This window comes from Rhineura floridana, chromosome 4, assembly GCF_030035675.1.
Source record: "Rhineura floridana isolate rRhiFlo1 chromosome 4, rRhiFlo1.hap2, whole genome shotgun sequence".
Taxonomy (NCBI): domain Eukaryota; kingdom Metazoa; phylum Chordata; class Lepidosauria; order Squamata; family Rhineuridae; genus Rhineura; species Rhineura floridana.
The window spans coordinates 157,079,613-157,102,106 of NC_084483.1; the positions used below are offsets into that span (position 1 = coordinate 157,079,613).

Here is a 22,494-nt window from a genome sequence, read left to right on the forward strand (position 1 = left end):
GCTAGTGATAGGAGCTCTTTGCCACAGAAGCCACCAAAACCTCCATGGACAAAGATGGTTCCAAGAGCACCCCTAAACTGCATACCTGTTTCTTCAGAGGGAGGGTGGCCCCATCTAGAACAGGCAGACTCACCAGTTCTCAGACCTAGGACCCATCTACCCACAGTGTCTCTGTCTTAGCAGGATTCAGCTTCAATCCGTTTATCTTCATCCACTCCACTCCACTCCTCCATCCAAACACTGGCTCAGCTTATGCATGGCCTCTCCTGATTAAGTTTTAATAGAAAAATAGAGCTGAGTGTCATCAACATACTGATGGCACTGTACCCCAACCCTCCTGAGAATTGTTCCCAACAGTTTCATATAGATATTAAACAGCCTTGGGGGCAAAAAATTGCACCTAAGCTGCCAAGATGTAGACTTGTAGCCCCTAATGCTGTTCTCTGGTACTGATCATGCAGGTAGGACAAAACCACCACAAAACAATGCCTCCAACTCCCAACCCATGGAGATGGTCCAGGAGAATACCCTGGTCAATGGTGTCAAAACAGCAGGGTTGCACTCCCTCATCTCTCCCGTGAAGGTGGTCGTCTGTCAAGGCGACCAGGGCCAATTCTGTGCTAAACCCAGGCCTGAACCCAGACTGGAATGGGTCCAGATAATTTGTTTCCTGTATGCTGGTCTGGAACAAGCACCAGAGCCACTTTAAAACTACTGGTTGGGCCACCAAGCAACTCTGCATGTTGTCTCTGCATATGAGGCATCTTCTTTTTTGTGTATAGATGCAAGAAAAGATGCAGTGCTTCTGTAGCCTATTGTCACTAATACAGAGGCAGGTGCTCCAGTGAGGAGCAGAAAGGTACCTGCTGGGCCTGGGTCCTTGGTCAGGGCTTTCCACATCACCTGACCCACTGCTGCCTCAGGTCGGGTTGTAGGAGGGAGGGGGAGCAAGCTGCTATGGAGTGGTGTGGTCCGGTGTGCAATGAACTGAGTAGTGGTGGGAGGAGCAAACAGGGAGGGGAGTACATGGAGAAGTGAGGCACGCAGTGAGCAAAAGGACAACAAACAGGCAGGAGTAAGAAGGCCCCTTGCAGATAGGCCCTGGGGCAATTACTCCAATTGCACCATTATAATCTGGCCATGCTTAAACCTTAGTCTGAGATCAGTGCAGAACTCTTCCTATTAAGAACATAAGGACATAAGACAAGCCTGCTAGGTCAGGTCAATAGCCCACCTAGTCCATCATCCTGTTCTCACAGTGGCCAACCAGATGCCCACGGGAAGCCCACAAGCAGCACCTGAGTGCAAGAGCACTCTCCTCTCCTGTGGCTTCTAGCAACTGGTGTTCAGAGGTAGAACACAGCCATCTTGGCTAGTAGCCATTGACAGCCTTGTCCTCCATTAATCTGTCTAATCCTTTTTTAAAGCCATCCAAGTTGGTGGCCATCACTGCCACTTGTGGGAACAAATTCTACAGTTTAACTATGAAGCTGTGTGAAGAACTTTCTTTTGTCTGTCTGAACCTTCCAACATTCAGCTTTGTTGAATGACCCCGAGTTCTAGTGTTATGAGAGAGGGAGAAATATTTATGTCCACAAATATTTCTGAGTAGCCAAAAAGCGATATCCTAATCTGAATACCAGTTGCTAGGGAACATGAGCAGGAGAGTGTTATTGCTAGTGGGCTTCCCACAGGCATCTGCATGGTGACTGTGAGAACAGGATGCTGGACAAAATGTGCTTTTGGTCAGATCCAGCAGGGCTCTTCTTATGTCCTTAGAATGCTGTAGACTGGGGACATTTATCTACAAAAGGCAAATATGCAATTGTCACAAGGGCAACCTTTGTAAAAGAATTAGCTCACACAGTTTGCAAAGTGGAAATTTACATCCTAGTATGAAGGACATGTCATTCCCCATTCAAAGTCCTGAGCACCTTGCAATTTCCTACAAACAGAGTATATAATGTTTACGTAATCCAGACAACCACACAATTACTCAAATACACTTGAGGCATGGGACACTTTTATATTTTACTGATTATCTTCCCAAGGCTGTAAAATATATACATGAAAAATATACATCTTGAGAAAAATCTAATATACATTTTCACAATGTGAATGTAGCCAGACTGAGATGCTGCAGTAATTCTTAATTAGACTTGCTTTTATCACCCTTAATACAAAATACAGCAAAATAAAATGAGCCTAACTCTGTCACAAATCCTACAGTTGCAAAGCACTTATCAGATCCACATTTCAGGAGCAGAAGCATCATTTCTTCATTCTAACCTGCCTGAGCACGGGATTGCATTCTGGGTAGAAAGTTGTGTCTCAGGGCCCATTAGACATACCATTTCAGGCACCAGGTATGTTGGTTTCAGTGGTTTTGATCCCTGTACCTCAGAACTGAAGGCTTCTTCAACATATACTGGTATATGTGAGGTGCTCCTCAGTGGTCCTTAACACCTTTCATATTTGAGGCAGAACATGACAGTGGCCAGCAGAGAGTACAGGAAGCTGCTACAAGGAGAATTGTTTGGGCTCAAGTCTACCTGTCAGTTATGCCACCTTTGCTAGAAACCCTTTCCCCTAGCTATTAAGGCTATCCATAACATAAAAGGCATCATGACCCTCCCCCTTTATTGCCAAACATTTTAGGAGGTTTGTACTGTGCAACAGACCATGGATCACCTCCTTTAATGCGGCAGGAGGGTAGCACATTCCCTCCCACTGTCTTGTCAAGCACTTTTCCAAGAGAGAAGGAGGGGTCATGTTTTTGCTGTGCAGAATTATTCTCTCCACCCTCCAGGGGAGTGCTGCACTTTTCATGGTGAAATACAAACCTCACTTAGCACACCCCTTGTCTGCTCTGGCCTTCTCAGGATCTTGCAGCTCTTCATCTTACACTACTTCTACTACTTCCTCCTCTTCCTCTTATTCTTTTAGCTCTGTTCTTGGTAGAGCTGTAGTTGTGAGATCTTGAGGATATTATCCTCGCTATTATTATTATTATTATATCCCACCCTTTCTCCCAATAGGAGCCGAGGGCAGCAAACAAAACACTATAAACACTCTAAACCATCATAAAAACAGACTTTAAAATATATTAAAACATCTTTAAAAGCATATTAAAACAAAACATATTTGTTTAAAAAAACTGTAAAAACATCTTAAAAAGCAATTCCAACACAGACTAGGATGCAGTCTCTATTAAAAGGCTTGTTGAAAGAGGAAGGTCTTCAGTAGGCACTGAAAAGATAACAGACATGGTGCCTGTCTAATATGTAAGGGGAGGGAATTCCAAAGGGTAGGTGCACTACACTAAAGGTCTGCTGGTATCTGCAGGAGGCCCTCACTTGCAGAGCATAGTGATCAACTGAATGTATAAAGGGTAAGACAATCTTTCAGGTATTCTCATCCCAAGCTGTACACCAAAACCAGAACTTTGAACTTAGCCCAGTAGCTAAGTTGCTACTTGTGCAGCAGCCATTGTTAGACCGCTCTCTGGGCTGGGTCACAACAAAATGTAGCCTACACCCAGTAGATTCTGGTGGCTCCAATGTCAGTGGGGCAGTGAATCCGCTCTGGGTTTTAGTCTGACCGTTCAAGGAGCTGTCCAAGGCTCTGAGCACCTTAAAAGTTCAGGCTAAACCCCGGAATGGATTCACTGCCCCACTGGTATCAGAGCAACCAAATTCTACTGCCTCCGCATACACAGAGCTCTTCTGTTCTTCATTGCTACAATGAATATTAGGCTCTAGGCCCTTGAAGTGAAAGCAAAGTCCCAGGGTGTATGTTTTAAAAGGCCCCATGTGAACCCAGCCTATTACCATAGCCACTGGTGCAGTTAGGTTATTTTAGACTCAGGACTTAGAAGTATACCTTTCATGGCATGCACATTTCCATCTAAAGAGGAGGGTTCTGGTGACAGCATCACCTACTTTAAAATGTAATAAGTCAGCCCTGCTGTGTTTGGGGCTCCTCCTGCTCATTCTGCTGATTAGGGTCCTGGGCATCTGCCTTAAAGTCCTGCCCTGACAGCACGATTGGGCATGAAGACTAATGATGACCCATGACATGATGCCTGATCCTCAGGAAGGTCCTGCTCATGCTGTTTCTCCCACTCCCTCCTCCTTGGGAAGAAAAATAGTCTGTGCCACTGGATCAAGTGACAGAGTGACTGCCCTGGCTCATGTTATTTTCCTTAGAGGGATGGGACAATGGATGGGACACTTCATAAGGGAAGATCTTTAATCCAGGGATAGCCAATATGATGCCTTCCAGATGCTGTTGGCCTCAACTACCATCAGCCCCAGATAGCATGACCGACGGCCATGGATGATGGGAGTTGTATCCAACAACATCTGGAGGGCACCACATTGGCTACCCCTGTTTTTCAACATTTAAACCAGGACAGATTATGGACCTAAATGCACTTCAATCTTAGCCCAAAGTAAATACCACTTGGCCCCTTTGAGGAAGGGAGATATATATCTCCCATCCTTCACAAGACAGTCCCAGGGCAAGTTACAAAAATATAACAAGTAAAATAATCACAGTACACAATTAAAATCATACAAATAAAAAGCAAAAGCAACTAATATCAGAACAAAAAAACCCAGCAGGACAGAACTGCAGTGAACATCAGTAGTGTAGTAGTAAATTCAGAAGTGCAGGATACCTTCATGATAGTCACAGCCACCACTACCCTTTGTTGCTGTAGGGTTGAGAATCAGGTCCTTATTAATATCTTCTCCCACAACAACAGACATCCCTAGGAGCCAATAAGCATGAAAGGGGAGAGTATTAACTACTGAAAAGAGTCTTCTCTGTAGCTGACTCACCTCCTTTCACTCTGATTGGTTCCAATCAGCAGGAAAGGACAAAGAAGCATGCTAGAAGACTCTTCTCGAAAACACTCCCCGTGCTGATTGGCTTGTGGGATGCTGGAGACATGGGGACCCTGCTAGGACCCTGCTTCCAAAAAAGTAAGGAGTCTAAGACACCACCACCCCAAGACCTTGGATCACTACACCTCTGGTGCACAGCAACACAAAGCAATGTAAGAGAAGGGAAGATATGCACTCAAACCAAAGGCCTGAGTAAAAAGTTTGCAGAGTTATGATGTGGGTCTAATATTTTCCTCCCATAGAGATTAGCAGCATTGCTTCCATGCTATACATACAGTCAGACCCTGAGGACAAGAGTATAATGTACGCATTCCAGAGGAACATGCTTCCACACAGCTGGTTGGCACTGCTATTAATCCTAATATCACTAAGGCAAACATTACTAACAGCTGAGATTCACAGTCTGATAGATTACATGCTTCATGCACTTGCAGGATTGATGGGAAACATTTCTCATTATTTCCTAGGTCTGCTCATTTGCAGAAGGTCACTGCAACCCTGAGATACCCTTTGTGTGGCCTAAGTACGACCCCAAGGAGGCAGCAACATCCTGCTGTCTGAATTACAAACTGACTCTGATATGCAGTTTGTAAAAAACAAAAACAAAAAAATTAATGGTCTTCACTGGCAGTGGAATTGTGGGCTTCCTAGCCTCATCCTGATTCATATTTCAAAATAATGTGGAGGTTGTAAAATGATCAGCGTAGAGAACATGAAGAATATCTTCTCTGTCACCAAGCAAAGAACAAGTTGCCCATCTTCTGTCAAAAGATTTTAGGGCCAACCTAACCTGGGCCTTAGTTTTCAGTTCCAGCAGACATTTTCCCCACCCCACCCCACTTAGACTGAAAATGTTAATGATAAATGTTCATGTGTAATGAGCACAATATATGAGAGTAACAAGCTGTGAGTACTTTCTCACACAAGGTCACAGCACACAACCTGACCATTTGCATTCATGATAGTGTGCTTATGTGATAAGATTATGAGACCATGTGAAGCTAATGGGCAATGAGAGGCAGGTTTGCTGTCTCCCAAAGAAGGCAGAACTTTTATGGGAGAAGGAGAGAAGAGGCTGAGCTGTTCCATTTCCTATGGCTAAGCGAGAGCCAGTGTGGAATAAAAGTTAGCATGTTGGACTAGGACCTGGGAAACAAGGGTTCCAGCCCCCATTCAGCCATGGAGCTCACTTGGTAACCTTGGGCCAGGCGCAGACTCTCAGTCAAACCTATCTCACAGGGTTGTTGTGAGGATAAAATGGGGGGGGGAGGAGAACCATGTATGCCACCTTGAGGTCTTTGTGGAAAAGGTGGAATACAAATGTAATAAATACATAAATAAAAATAATAATCTACAGATCAACACTGGCTGAGGGACTAGGAATTTTAAGAATGCCATTTATTCACAGCAAGGACTATAGCCAATGGAAGTTGATCCATGTGCTATGCTTTCCTCCATCCCTTCTTGATATGTGCCACCACTTGGCCAGTGGAAAGAGGGAATTGCTATCCATCAGTTCTTGTCTTCTGTGACAAATTCTATCAGGTGGAGGCAGATAATACGACTCATTCAACCAAATCACCTCACCACCCCATTGTGCGTCTTCTGAGGAGAAAAGATGACAGCCAGTCACACTTACCTGTAAATTAGAACTTCATCATCAGAGCAGTTATATTGAAGTTGGTACATTTTAACTCTTGGAGCTGACTTGCTCACTGTCCATTTGACCAAAGCTGAGGTAGTTGTGACCTCAGAGACCAAGACAGCCCTTTCAGGTTGCCCCTTGGTTTCCACTCGATTAGACTTGCTGGAGCTGGTGATGTCAGAGTGTCTTGATTTTGGTGGGGCTGTCCGGCCTGTCCCATTGCTGAGATGTGGGAGCTGGACAATTGACACCTCAACTGTTGCCGTAGACTCTCCAGCAGCATTTGCCGCTATACATGTGAATGTTCCGTAATCTTTGGATGTTGTGATTAGGATCTCTAAGGTGCCGTTGTCATACACAGCTGTCCTTGAAGAATTCCCAATAAGCCGATCATCTGGTGCCACCCAGTGAATGATTGGAGATGGATCTCCAATTGCTTTGCACTTTAAAGTGGCCGTTTGTCCTTCTAAAACCAACAATTTGTGTGTATGCTGGGTAATCAAAGGAGGCTCACAAACAAACTCCTCTTCCCGGACATACCAAAAATACCTCCCTTTTAGACCTGGAGGAGAAGCACAAGTTTCCATATCATCATCTCTGTCAAGACGTCGCAGCCACATCAGCTCACAATTACAATGTAAAGGGTTTCCTCCAAAGCTCAGAGATAAAGGTGTGGAGAATGGAGTTGAGGTTAACGGGGCTATTTGGGATCTGGCAAAGATAGGGTCAGGAGGAAGCTTCTGGAGTCGGTTGGAGGTTAGATCCAACCTGGCCAGTTTCTGAAGGTCTGCAAAGGTACCCTCCGTAATATAATCTATCAAATTATGGTCTAAACTAATCTGGTGCAAGTTTACCATCTTCCTTATAGATTCCCAAGGGATGCTTCTGAGATTATTGTAGGAAAGATCCAGATCTTCTAAGGTGAACAAGAAGTCTTCAAAAGCTTCATCTGAGATGCAGCTCAGTTGATTGTTGTTTAGAATCAAGTGCTGAAGATTAATCAGGCCTCTCAAAATATCCTCCCCAATGTCAGGCAGCCTGTTACTATCCAAATGCAAAGACCGTAGGCTTTCTAAGTCAGCAAAAGAATAGGGTTGTATGTAACTGACGGTATTCCTAGATAATGTTAGGTCAACAAGGCCAGTCATGTTGGCGAAGTCCTGTCTACTGATGTTAATAATGAAGTTGCCCCCAAGCCGGAGTTCAACAGTCCTCCTATCTATGTCTGATGGTACGAAAAGGAGTCCCTTGGAAGGGCAAAGAGTCCCCAGTGACTCAGACAGGTTCTGACAGACACAATATTTTGGACATGCGTTGACCACAACAGCCACTCCAAACACCAGGATGCCGCAGAACAATTTTTCCATGGTAAATCACACAATCAGGCCTGCAAGAATGAGAAACAGTTACATATTAGAAAGTTATTCACATCTGGATCTTTTAAACCAATCTGATCCACATTTTAAAAAACAAAACAAAATCCAGAGCAATATTTCCTGAACTCTCATCACAATGGATGCCAAATGCATGTAGACAGTTTTAGCAATGTAACCTAATGGACATTTTCCTGATAATGCCCCTGGTGAATCAGAAACAATAAACATTGTTGCTTCCTTCTATACATTAAAATGGTGATGGTTTACAATAAAATCGGTAAAACATTTTAATATAAAATAATAAAATACAGAACAAATGACCAATGCTAAATCAAGTTAATTCTCTAAAAAGGCTTGGGGTAACAAAATGTACCCCCCTCCTTCTTCACTCAAGCAGCTGCCGATGTGCAGGCCTTCGCTAGGGAATCAGAGGCTCAACCTGAGTGGGAGGAGGATTTCAATGAAATGCCGCCACTGCCGTTGCCAAGGACATGCAGGCAGATGTGTAGGCATGCACAGATAGCATCAGCTTTTCAATTTAGGAGGAGTGTTCATGTGCTCACACAACCCCATTCAGATAAATCTTCCCTGTGCACATAGAGAGAGCCAACCTGAACCTACTTAAAGAAACGCAAGGGGTGTGTCTAATTGCTGCAACAATTGCTGGGCTCCTATTGGGAAGAAGGGCAGGATATAACTTTAATAATAATAATAATAGTCTTAGCTTGAATAGTCATCCCTAGATATGCTGTATAGAGATGCAGAGCTCTGTATAATCTGTAGACTGATCTATGAAATGCTCTAAGCTGAGATTTCACATTAAACATAACTGAGGAAAGCACACCAGTAAGTCTGAGTCTGAATCCAACGGAATTGGTCAGGACATCAGGGTCATGTTTTAGGGTTCATACTCAAATTGCATGGAGCTCCAGATAGGCATGGAACAAACTTCAACTGAAATTTCTAAATGTGGCCAAAATGAACACACATTTTTTGCCCTGAAAATGCATACCTTGGAAAGCAGAGAATGTGTGCTTAACATCACAGTCTTGTACACACTTATTTGGAAGTAAATCTCATTGACCTCAATGGGATTTCTGAGTAAACACATAGAAGATTATGGTGTAAACCACATCAACTACTCCAGGTGTGTGGAAACTTTAGCCCTGCAGATGTTGCTTAGAACTCCCATGAATCCCAGCAAGCATGGCCAATGGCCAGGGAAGTGTATATCTCATCATCTTCTGTCATTAACTGCATGTGGAATGAATGGGCATAGGCATGGGGCATCATTGGTTTGGCAGGCTCTAATCCCAGTTGTGTGTATTTGCTTCAGTATCTGAAGTGACTTTTGAAGTATCCTTGCACATTCATGTGCATGGGAACCTTTCCATGTGATTAGGACCCCTGCAAAGGCAGTGTCCCTTATTGTACGCAGAAATCCCTATGCACTTTTTTGTGTGTAGGGTCACTTTAGATACTGAAGCAAATCCACCGTTGCTCATTTTTCCCTGGAGGAACCATTCATTAGATTCCAAGGAACACAGTGGTTTAAGGATACCATGGTAGGTTTTCTAATTTTTTGTTTTGTTTTAGATTTTAAAGTTCTGAGGTTTTAAATTTTTGAGGGTGAAAAATGGGATATATCTATATCGATTGATTGATTGTTTGATCAATAGATAGATACACATACACACACACAGTACAACATAGCCTGAAGATCAGGTAGCAGATTATATAGGCAAGATTGAACAAAGCAACTGAATTCAACATTTTTCATTGTCATTGTCATTATTCTTGACTGGACCAGCATTCAACTAAGAGTGTCTTTCCAAAAATGACCAAGGGATGAGAGTGGGACACAATTGTGGAGTGATGTATTGACAGTTGGTGCAGCTCAAGGAAGTGGACAAGGTGCTTGGAATTGTGCGGGCGACCACATCTGCTCTGGACCCTTGCCCATCTTGGCTAGTGAAGGCTGGCAGGGCTGTAACCACTGGCTGGGCCAAAGAGGTGATAAATGCCTCCTTGAGAGAGGGAGTAGTCCCTGGTAGTCTCAAGGAGGCAGTAATAAGACCTCTCTTAAAGAAACCTTCTTTGGACCCAGATGTTTTGAACAACTACAGACCAGTGGCGAATGTCTCTTTTTTGGGCAAGGTTTTGGAGCGGGTGGTCGCTGGCCAGCTCCAGGCGCTTTTGGATGAAACCGATTATCTGGATCCATTTCAATCCGGTTTTAGGTCCGGTTTTGGCACCGAAACAGCCTTGGTCACCCTGTATGATGACCTTTGTCGGGAGAGGGACAGGGGGAGTGTGACCTTGTTAGTTCTCCTTGATCTCTCAGCGGCGTTTGATACCATCGACCATGGTATCCTTCTGGGGAGGCTCGCGGAGTTAGGAGTTGGGGGCACTGCTTGGCAGTGGCTCTGCTCCTACTTAGCGGATCGTCGCCAGAAGGTAGTGCTTGGGGAACATTGCTCAATTCCCTGGACTCTCCATTGTGGAGTCCCTCAAGGATCGGTTCTGTCCCCCATGCTTTTTAACATCTACATGCAGCCTCTGAGTGCGGTCATCAGGAGTTTTGGAGTGCGTTGCCATCAGTACGCTGATGACACGCAACTCTACTTCTCCTTTTCACCTTCTTCAGGTGAGGCTGTTGATGTGCTGAACTGTTGCCTGACCGCGATAATGGACTGGATGAGAGCTAATAAACTGAAACTCAATCCTGACAAGACTGAGACACTGTTGGTGAGCTCTCTCTCTGCCCAGATGGTGGATGCTCATCCTGTTCTAGATGGGGTTACACTCCCCTTGAAGGAACAGGTTCGGAGTTTGGGTGTTCTTTTTGATCCTTCCTTGTCACTAGAGGCTCAAGTGGCCTCGGTGGCACGGAACGCGTTCTACCATCTTCGTTTAGTAGCCCAACTACACCCCTATCTGGACAGTGACGATCTCGCCTCAGTTGTTCATGCTCTGGTAACTTCTAGATTAGATTACTATAATGCGCTCTACGTAGGGCTGCCCTTGAAGACAGTTTGGAAACTTCAGCTAGTGCAAAACACGGCAGCCAGGTTGCTGACAAGGACCAATCGGTCCGCGCATATAACACCTGTCCTGGCCCGCTTGCACTGGCTACCTATTTGTTTCCGAGCCAGATTCAAGGTGTTGGTTTTGACCTATAAAGCCTTACATGGTGTGGGACCGCAATACCTTGTGGAACGCCTCTCCCGCTATGAACCTACCCGTTCACTTCTTTCAGTATCTAAGGCCCTCCTCCGGGTACCAAATCATCAAGATGCCCGGAGGGTTACTACTAGATCCAGGGCCTTTTCTGTAATGGCCCCCGAATTGTGGAACAGCTTACCAGAGGAGATACGCCTGGCGCCTACGGTACTTTCTTTCAGGCGCCAGGTTAAGACCTGGCTATGCTCCCAGGCATTTTAATATTTTAATGTTTTACTGTTTAATGTTAACGTTTAACGTTTCATGTTTAATGTTTAGTTTTAAAATCTTGCTGCTATTTGTTATTGATCTTATTGTAATATTGTATTGTAACCTTGTACACCGTAGCTATTAGCTACGGGCGGTTTATAAATTAAATGAAATAAATAAAAATAAATAAAACAGAACCACATGTAACCGAATGAGTCCATGTAGTTTATGAGTTAACTTTTTCATAAGTGCCATATGCCACACCTCTTGGTACCAACTGCATAGAGGATTATCAGTGATAGTTTTCCAAAGTTTTGGTGATTACCTGTATACCTGCTGCCAACAGAAGAACTAGAACTTTGTGCATAATAAGTTTAGAATGTCCATCTGATCTCATGGAGATTTCGCTAATTTCATTAAAAAGTAGTGACCAAGAAGAAGAAATTACATTTCATTGCCACCACATGTGGCAAAATGTTCCATGTTTCCTATGCTGTCTCCAGCACACAGGCAATATAGTATTACTCATTCTACTCCATTGTTGTGGGGTTAAACACCAATGCAGAACAACTTTTAAAGAGTTCTCTCTGACCCTTGTGGAAACAAATTTAAAGGGGACTTTATTTCAGAGGTTTTACCATTGATTATTTTTGATTACTGGAAGTAAATCCTGGCTCCCAAAGTGCTTTCAGACCTTCATTGGCCCCTGTGTTCAGGATATACAATTTTAAAACAAATACATAAATAAAAGTCATGCTCCTCGGCTCAATCATCATCCAGTTCGGCCTTTCTCCCTGCCATTGCATTTCACTTTATTCTGCTGGGATTCACTTAATCCTTACTCCATCCCAGCTATTCTGTTTCCTGATAATACTTTATTTGTGTGGACACTGGTTTCTACTGGAAAAAATAAATGAATACAACGACAGATGACCACCCAACCATTTGAGTGACCGTGTTACGCAATGTCGCCTGATGCATATCAAGTGGAAAGCATATGTGACTGTGTCTGCAGCCAATTGGATACTATGCAACACACTGAAATAATCACATCTCCCTCATTCATGGTGTGGTTTAAAAGAGTCAGAAGTGCTGGTATGGAGGATAAAAACAATATTATCACAACAGTACGTTACAGTGGTCAAATGATTAAAATGATTAATTCATGGATAGTTTCAGAGAAAAGCTATGCCTCCCTCACTATGGTAATGCTCAGCAGAAGTTAATGCTAAACTGGAATTTCTCAGAACAGATTTTTCTGAGAAAATGTCTTAGAGTTATCTCCCTCCCCCTAGAAAAAGGCCACTTGATTGGTTGATTATATTTCTGTGCCACTTGTCATTCAATGAATCTGAAGCAGCTTACAATGTACAACACTTCGCAGAATTTCCCTCAGATATTCTCTACAGTGTGTGTGTGTGTGTGTACATGCGTGCATGCATGTGTATCTGGTGGTGGCCACCATTCTACTCCTTGCAAGTGTCCCAAAATGATGCTAGGTATGGCACATTGTGAAGGATGCAAAATGGTGACCAGGCTGCCAACATAGTTTCCACTTGGAACAGCAAAAAATGAGAGAGGAGGGGGAACCCTGGGAAAGGGGGAGAGAGAAGGCTACTGCCACTGCTAATGGTGAGCCCCACCACCATGAAACATTTGGAGAATTTCCCCTTCATCTGGAGAAATGTAGGTAAAATGGTCCCCTCCCCGAAAAGAAATCTCTGCCCACAAATAGTGTGGAGAATTTCAAAATGCTATTTGTGCACAGTTCCAGTAGAGATAAGTTAAGGCAATGAATAGCTCATTTAAGAAAGAGAAGCAGCAGGGCCCTCCATCTGGGGTGATTTGTCAGTGTTCAAACCTGGAACATCTAGAAATCAGAGGGAGGTCTTCACTTCCTTGGGAATTCTGTTCTTACAAATGTGACACCTTCCTTGGCAAAACATTAACATTGTTGTCCTTTTTGTCTTGATGCCTTGGAATCTGGCTGGAGCTCCTGAATGTGGTAGCATTATGACATCCATCATACCTGCCTCTGTGGTCTGCTGAGCTTTAAAGAACTGACCAAAATGCGCTTTTCTAGAACTATGACAACAACTAGGGATGGAGGAAGAATCATTTTAAATGGATTTATACGTGGATTTTGATGGTTCCAACTCAGTTGAGCTTTGCTTGCATTGGGCTGCCTCTTGCATCGAGGCTTATATATAAACCACTTTTTTTTTTTAAAAAAAAGTCCAACTAAAAACAATCAAGCCCCATGCTGTGCTATACTCCTGCAGCCTAATTATATAAATACATTATTTTAACTTGATATCAAGTGGATATATTAAATTAAGGGGATATTAAGTGGACTAGGGTCTGGGAAATCAGGATTCAAATCACCACTCAGCCACGAAGTTCACTGTGTGATCTTGGGCCAGTCACTATCTCTCAGCCCAGCCTGCTACACAGGGATGCTGTGAGGATAATATCGGGAATAGGACACCCATACATGCCACCTTGAGATCTTTTGAAAAAAGATGGAATGGATATAAATGTATTATTTATAAATAATGATACCAATAAAAAATATCTTCCCACCCTGCTTTCCCTGATTTTGAATTGGGGGAGGGATGTTTTTTGTGTGTGTGGCCAGGTTTGGACTCTTAGGGGAAATAAACCAAGAAAAAAATGTGGATTTCAGATTTTGGAGAAAACTAAAACTAAAAAACAAAACAAATTGTACTTGTCAGGGCATGTCACAGTGGACACGCCTCCACTGGGAACAGATGATCTCTTAGAAATGTTTGCCTAAGGTCTATAATACAGTTTTTAAACTGGTTGATAAAGAAGGTAATCATCATATCAGTTTTCTTTTTTATCATGAGAGGTGTTTTTCCTTCTCAACAAATTATTGAGATGTTGGCAAGCGTAACACTATTAATATGATACAGAGAAGAAAGACAAAGCTCCACTTGTTAAGCCCTGCAAATAAATATTGGATGTTTCTGCAAAACACAGGATAAGTTTAGCTTCATTTTACCTTCTGTATTAAACCAGGATGCAGTGCATTTGTAGCCATATTTATGCAAATCTGTGGCACAGTTAGGAAAGCTCTGTGCTTTATATTTATCCATTACTAACAAATAGCCGGCTTTTGGAAACTTAAGTATAATTATATTCTGGAGCTTTAATTTAGTGTATTATCCTAGTAGCTGTAACTATAAACAAAAAATGGAGTTTGGAAAACAATTTGGAGAAAGAGATGGATATAGCTAATTAGCAATGAGCAGAACTTCCCTTACCCACCTCCTTTCCTTAGCATCTAGCCCAAAACTGCATTTGAAAAGGGTTTTCTACACACCATGAACTCTCCTTTTAGGATGCTCTGTTTCCCCAATTACTATTTGGGGCGATGCTTGTAGGTTTCATGGCACTCTTGGGAGCAAGTTGACATTGAGGAATAAAACTGTGGAGTAGCCATAGAACATAGCTTTGGAAAATAAGTAGCAACACCAAAGAAAAGATGGCTGCATAATGTTCCTATGAACTTCTATAGCTTAATGAAGATATATAAAGACCTGAGGACGTGTGAATTTGTGTGTGAGTGGAAGAGAGAGAAAGACAGACAGACAGAGACGAGTATTGTCTTCACCAGAAGAAGGATCAGTTTTCACAGAATGAAAATACCCTCAGAGCCATCATTCTGATGGCAGATACCTTCAGAAGTGCTGCCGCATAAATGAAAACATGTAATGGGCAATTCAAAGCAGTTGCAACATGCCTCTCACAAAACTGAGGGCGATTGCCACACACGAACTCTGGGGGGCCAACAGTTTGTTCTAGTTGTTGAAGAACATCAATGGATAGGTCCAGAACAGGGGCATACCAATTGATTATAAAGCAATTTGGGGAACTCTGAAAAAGATCTCTGAGAAAAGGAAACCAAGGACAAGAAAGTTTCTTGACTGTTTTTCGGTGCTGTATACACTTTCTCTCTGTGAGTCTTCTCCCTCAGTGATGGCAGAGTGTACTTCTTAAAAGCAGTTTGGAAGTCAGCATTTACCTTGCTCTTCCATGCTTGAAGCTCCTAGTTTAAAGCAGGCATGGATATATTTCAGTCTGAAGGGATCTGCTTTGGGTTTTTTTACTGTAGTCTCAAGGTCCACCCACTGGAGCTACGTGAAAAATGATGGCTTGGGGGCAAAGACAATTATATACCACATCCTATGAGCTATACAATGGAAAGACCCATATATACATGTACAAATCTACATATGAGTTCATACAGATCAAGGGAAGGGCTGTAGTTCAGTGGTAGAGCATCTGTTTTGCATGCAGAAGGTCCCAGGTTCAATCTCCAACATCTCCAAGTAGGGCTGGGAGAGAACCCTGTCTGAAATCCTGGAGAGCCTTTGTCAGTCAGTGTAGAAAACACTGATCTAGATGGACCAGTGATCTAACTCCATAGAACACAGCTTCCTATGTTCCTAAGGATTGTAAAAACCTAAATTTGGGTGTGTGTGTGTGCTATTGTTAAAGTAATTGAGTCAGAAACTCTTGCTGATCTGCTGCAAGTCATCCAGCAATCTCAAAGAAGACCTAGATCTTCTTTCTGCCCGTGCCTCCCCTAGATCTATTCTTTCCTCTGGCAGAGTTGGGGAGTAGAATCTCTGGTAAGGACTAGGATTCCAAAAGTCTTCTTTAAAAGAAATGTTTCCATTCAAGGGGAATTATTTCCCCATCACTGAAATACATACAACTACCCCACTGCAATGGCTGCAAGTAGTTAGTGCAGTATGGACTGTGACTGCACAAATCTATGCTTTTAAGTTGGATTCCTGTATTGAGGAGGGGGTTGGGCTTGATGACCTTATAGGCCTCCTCCAGCTCTACTGTTCTATGATTCTATGGTCTGTCCAACACTGGAGGCATTCAAGACGCGGCTGGACAGCCACCTGTTGGGAATGCTTTAATTTGGATTCCTGCATTGAGCAGGGGATTGGATTCGATGGCCTTAGCCCCCTTCCAGCTCTATTTTTCTATGATTCTATGATTCTGTGGTGCTCTGTTACCTCCAACCACCATGAGCATATATCCTATTGACTTTTCTACTCCCACCAGCAAATCTTCAAAAGAATGCTGATGGGATGACGGTGATATCTCACTACTTTACCAATTTGCATTTAATAGGCATCTATCAGGCTGTGAAAGTGGCATTCTCGCAGCAAGTCTGTAAATCAAGGTAGGCTCCTGTCTCGGTAGTGAGTGAAAAACAGCCTTTTTAGTACTCTTATAGCATGGTTCTGCATGAATTAATGTGAGTAAAAGGCATAAAGACTCTTGTTTTGTATTCAAATTCCCCTCATAAAGATACAAGTCTGGAGAGGTGGCATCTCATTTTGGGGATGTCTCCAAGACACTTTGTTAAAAATTGTGTCTTCATTCATTGACTTTGGATATAAATTACAAATCACCTTTGTGTACACTGCCACTGGTTACAAGTGAATTATCAGTTAAACAGCTTCTATGGTCACAAGCTACAATTTGCTTCATCTTATAAAAATCCATGATTGCCTTGCTAGATCAGGCCAAGGACCATCTCTAGCAGAGCTGTCCCCATGCAGGGCTTCAAAATGACGACTGTTCTCTCTCATTTGCCACTGCATCATTTATTCCATCACAGGGCCAACCCTACCGTTAGGATATGGTTTCCTCAGGCAGCTGGTCTTGGATATCATGAAAGGGCAGCAAATTGTTATTGAATTTATTGTTACATTCTTAATTCCAGGGAGGGAGAGAGCTGCTTGTGGAATTGAGGGGAGGGCATCATTTTGCTGCTCATCAAATGTCTTAGGCCAGCCATGGACTCTATTCATGCTTATATGCTTTTAAGTTGCTACTGTGTGGTTTCCTATTGTTTAAATTAGGGTTGGGGGAGAAATTTGATTCAGTTTGCACTGAAAGGCGAACCTACCTAATTCACACTTCCCAAAACAACGTACAAACCAAAGCACAGCCATCTTTCAAAATTCACAGTGCTTTTCCTCGGCCAAGTAATGTGGGCCAAAGTGCATATACTGGTGGGGGGAAAGGATAACAAGCACATTATATTAAACAAAGGTGCTTACAAAATGTGTTTATTAGGATAAATTCTCAATAAAAATTTTCTTGAGGACTTCAGATAAATAAATAAATCACAAACTGATGTGGAAATGTGGAGAACAGAATTCAAGATGAAAACAAAGAGAAAGAAATACCAAAATGGACTGATTTGCCCATCCTTAGTTTCCGGTCACCTTCAGGGCCAAATGAAAAGTAGTGGTGGTTGCCACATTAGTTCCTCACATGTCTGTCCCATGGGACAGAACACACCTCAGGGATTATCCTTTCTCTTCCCCCCGCAGCCTCTCTATATGTCTCAGCTGTTGATGAGAAGCTCATCAAGGAGAGGTAGAGGACAATCTCTTAATATGTGTCTGTGAGGTATTCACACAGTATGGGCTCTGTTCTTGGCTGAAGTCCTCATACCTAATTGCAACATGAGATAATTAACAACCTTAATTACATGAACTGTTTTGTTTTTATTCAGCCGCGATGATCAACAGGAGGAAAATGCATCCAGCCACCTTTTGCTTTCATGGCCATCATCTGTCTCTACCAATGTGACGGACAGTTCCATTTCTATGGCAACTGGATCGCTTCACATAGAAATGTCAACAAAGGGAGTGCCCGCAGGGCCTCTCAAAGATATATTAAAAAAAGAAAAATATACACTATGAATTAGGAACTACTTGATTGTGTCAGTGGAGGAGGAAGAAAGAACCGTATATTTATACTGTCATTGGTAGAAATTCACTGGTGGATATGAATTGATGGCAACTTAAGACTGCAAACACTTTCCTCCAACAGTGTAAAATAAGTCATTCCTTTTGTTTTATTCTAGGAAACAAGTTAGGGCTAGGGATGAGGGAGTGATTCAGTTCACACTTCTTGAAGCAGTACACAGCTTGCACTTCCCAAAACAATACACAAACTAAAATGCAACTACCCTTCAAAATTCACATTTTTCCAGATTTTGAAAAAACGCTCATATATCATGGGAAATGAAATGAAATAAATCTTTATTGCTCAGAGCCATAGGCTACCACAATATATTATGGAACAATGTGCATAAAATACATATATCAGTGAAAAGAACATAAAAAACATTATAATAGGGGGAATTGTATTGTATTTTGAGAAATGTGTACTAAAATGTTGATGAGTTTCCCTGAGAATTTTTTTAAATTGCCAAATGAAGACTGGATAAAAAATGAGAAGCTGAGAGGAACTGAAATTGACATACTTGGCTAATCCTAGTTGGGACAATTTTACTCATTACTTTTTTTCAGGGAATGAAGGATGGGCTAGTTCTTTGTGCCATTCCATACCCACATAATAACAATATAAGATAACACCAGGAAACACAAAGAGAGATCTCTTTTCTCACTGCTACTGGGATCCTGGGATCTTGTCTGGGAATGTTTCTAGGCTTTAGGAGCAATAAAACACTGAGAGGGTCGGCCCTCCCCTGTGTTGATGGACCCCAGGAGCAGCAGTGACAAGTAGTAGCAGTGCTGTGAACAATGTCAGAAGGTTTTGAAACACCACTTAAATTCCCTACCATGCTCCAAAATGACACTGCATCGAGGTCATTGTAAGAAATGTAAATGACGACTCCCAAACCCAGCCCCCCCAATGCAGGGGCCCAGGGCAGGAATCAGTGCAGTGGTGGGCCTTACCAGGAAGGTAGGGACCCAGCAGGTACATTTATGGCATGCCTGACTTTGCCTGAGCTTTCTTTGCCACCAGGCTCTTGATTCTTCCTTGTTCCCTCCTATTTCCAAACAGAAAAGGCATTTACTTTGAGGGGGAGAGGCCCAAACATGCATCCTAAAACTGCATTCTGAAAGTTGTTTTACATTTTCCTACGTGACCACTGTCCCCATGTTGTTTGTGTTTGCAGGTTCAGCAGGTAAAGTGGGCGACTTCTGTGCTTGATAGAAGGGCAAGAAATGGTGCATATTTCTCTGGGTGCAAGTTTGGTGTGGCGTGGTGCCGAGAAACTCCCCTAGTATTGTGTAACAGCTGAATCAGGCACTTTCTGGGATGACAAGTCAGGAGAACCAATACAGATCATGTAGGATGGAGGTAGGTGGGTTGCTGAATCTGCGAGAGCTTACATGATCATTGTATTTTTTTCATTTTTATATTTTTAGAATAGGAGTTCTGAGGTCTCCAACTAGAGAAGGTGTTGATTTTTTAAAAAAGTTGAAAAATTACCTTTGGGTATTTAATTTCATGGTGAGAGTTTCTCTATTTTTGTGATGTTTATGACTGTAGTTTTAAATTGTTTTTATGAATGCATTTTAAATTGTTGTAACCTGCCCTGGGACCAAAGGATGAAGGGCAGGTAATACATTAAAATGATGATGGTGATTATGATGATGATGATGGTGGCTTTAAGAACATAAGAAGAGCCTGCTGGATCAGGCCAGTGGCCCATCTAGTCCAGCATCCTGTTCTCACAGTGGCCAACCAGGTGCCTGGGGGAAGCCCGCAAGCAGGACCTGAGTGCAAGGACACTCTCCCCTCCTGAGGCTTCCGGCAACTGGTTTTCAGAAGCATGCTGCCCCTGACTAGGGTGGCACAGCACAGCCATCACGGCTAGTAGCCATTGATAGCCCTGTCCTCCATGAATTTGTCTAATCTTCTTTTAAAGCCATGCAAGCTGGTGGCCATTACTGTGTCTTGTGGGAGCAAATTCCATAGTTTAACTATGCGCTGAGTAAAGAAGTACTTCCTTTTGTCTGTCCTGAATCTTCCAACATTCAGCTTCTTTGAATGTCCGCGAGTTCTAGTATTATGAGAGAGGGAGAAGAACTTTTCTCTATCCACTTTGCCATGCATAATTTTATACACTTCTATCATGTCTCCTCTGACCCACCTTTTCTCTAAACTAAAAAGCCCCAAATGTTGCAACCTTTCCTCGTAAGGGAGTTGCTACATCCCCTTGATCATTCTGGTTGCCCTCTTCTGAAGCTTTTCCAACTCTATAATATCCTTTTTGAGATGAGGCGACCAGAACTGTACACAGTATTCCAAATGTGGCTGCACCATAGATTTATACAATGGCATTATGATATCGGCTGTTTTATTTTCAATACCTTTCCTAATTATCGCTAGCATGGAATTTGCCTTTTTCACAGCTGCCGCACACTGGGTCGACATTTTCATCGTGCTGTCCACTAAAACACCGAGGTCGGTCACCGCCAGTTCAGACCCCATGAGCGTATATGTGAAATTCAGATTTTTTTGCCACAATATGCATAATTTTACACTTGTTTATATTGAATTGCATTTGCCATTTTTCCGCCCATTTACTCAGTTTGGAGAGGTCTTTTTGGAGCTCTTCACAATCCCTTTTTGTTTTAACAACCCTGAACAATTTAGTGTCGTCAGCAAACTTGGCCACTTCACTGCTCACTCCTAATTCTAGGTCATTAATGAACAAGTTGAAAAGTACAGGTCCCAATACCGACCCTTGAGGGACTCCACTTTCTACAGCCCTCCATTGAAAACTATATCACTGAATTATAGATCCAGCTATATGTTACTATTCTACATGTCTACTGAATCTGTAAACTCTTGGCTTAAGCTTCAGTAAAAATAACTCGTTCTGCATTAGCTGTGGTACACACAGACATACACACACATTCAACAAATTGACTTGCTATCTTGGAACAGGGGTTATGTGGGAAATGGTTTCATGAGAATTAGTCTTTAGTTTATAACATAAGGCTGTTTTTACAATCCTTGCTGTAATCACGATCACTTGATGCTTAATGCAGATGGAAATGCTTATTACAAGCCAGATCCAGATCTGGGTACACTGCAAACTCTCATGTAGCTTGCTGAAGTTTTTTATTATTATTGTAGGGAATTTGGCTTGTGACAGTGCAGAGATGTACCCAGATGGAAGATGCAAAATTAAGCAGCACTCAGCTGTGTTACTTCAGGCTAGTACCTAAAACACAGCAAATCAGTGCAGACGAATGGTTTCAGCCTTTCATGTGTTTCAGCGTGGAGGGGAAATGAGCAGGCCTTATAGACCCATGGAGACACATCCATTAGCTAGCAATCCATCACCTCTCCTGTTGACACACTTCTTCACATTCCAAGCACTTGCCAAATTCACGTATTTCAACTGTGTATTTATTACTGAAGGTTAAAATACCAGGATGGTAGAACAGTCAGTCACGTTCAGAGACTGTTTTTGTCAGTGCAGTCTAGAAACCAGGGTAAACATCATATACTATAGATCACTTTCAGGAGACTGACACCACAACACATGTTTAGTAATGGGAGAAGCCTCCTTATCTTATTTAGAATTAGAGCTAATTTGGGCTCGATTCACATTAGGCCTGAATTACCTCATTTTAAGCTTTCTCCATTCCAAGCTCTGGGCCTCATCATGCTCTAAATGACTTCATCACAAAGCAATGGAGGATGGTCCATTAAAATGTATGTAGCACTGTCCCACCAAATTCAGTCTGCTTTCAGCCAGCTCCCACCTGCCTTCCTCCTTACTTACAACCAGCCACTGGATGTCAACCTCCTCCTAAGTCTTAAGGCTGCCTTTGTAGAACTTGGCAGGAAGAAGGATGGGGACAACACCAGAGTCAGTTGGCTCTGCCAATCACCAACAAATGGCTCTGGCTCCACTTACTATTGGCCTTCCACCTTACAAGTCCCAGTGAGCATTAGCCTCCACTGTCAGGAAGATGAGTCCTAAGGATGTCCCCACCTCAGCCTCTTTATTAATCCCTCTGACCTTTCCCCAATTCTTATCTTCCAGGAGAAGTGATGGGGACAACAAAAAGAAAGGTTGGTCTTTGATCCTTCATTAGGTCTTTAAGCCCTACCAATGACAACTTCTGAATGTGAAACAAGCAAACAAACTGGAAATTGTTGCTGACCAGGGATTCTGGGTAAGTAAGAAAGGGATATATCCAATTCAGAATATTTGCAAGTTGAACCAGTCTTTAACATTCAGAATGTCTGACCTTCTTCATCTCTGCCTTCTGCAATTACTCTGTGAAATTGT

General features: G+C 42.7%; 1 protein-coding gene across 2 annotated transcripts in view; it reads right to left on the reverse strand.

The window, feature by feature from the left end:
* The window catches only part of LRFN2 (leucine rich repeat and fibronectin type III domain containing 2), a 197,416-nt gene that overhangs the window by 71,570 nt on the left and 103,352 nt on the right, over positions 1 to 22,494 (reverse strand). Inside the window, exons 3-4 of one of the 2 annotated variants that reach the window (XM_061626424.1) lie at positions 6,550 to 7,942; positions 4,737 to 4,774 (exon numbers count right to left, since the gene is read on the reverse strand). In XM_061626424.1, coding sequence (XP_061482408.1) covers positions 4,744 to 4,774; positions 6,550 to 7,922 — 1,404 coding nt within the window. In that variant the 5' untranslated portion in view covers positions 7,923 to 7,942 and the 3' untranslated portion in view covers positions 4,737 to 4,743. Of the gene's footprint in view, positions 1 to 4,736; positions 4,775 to 6,549; positions 7,943 to 22,494 lie in introns of those variants that run through there. The other variant, XM_061626423.1, reaches the window with a different exon arrangement.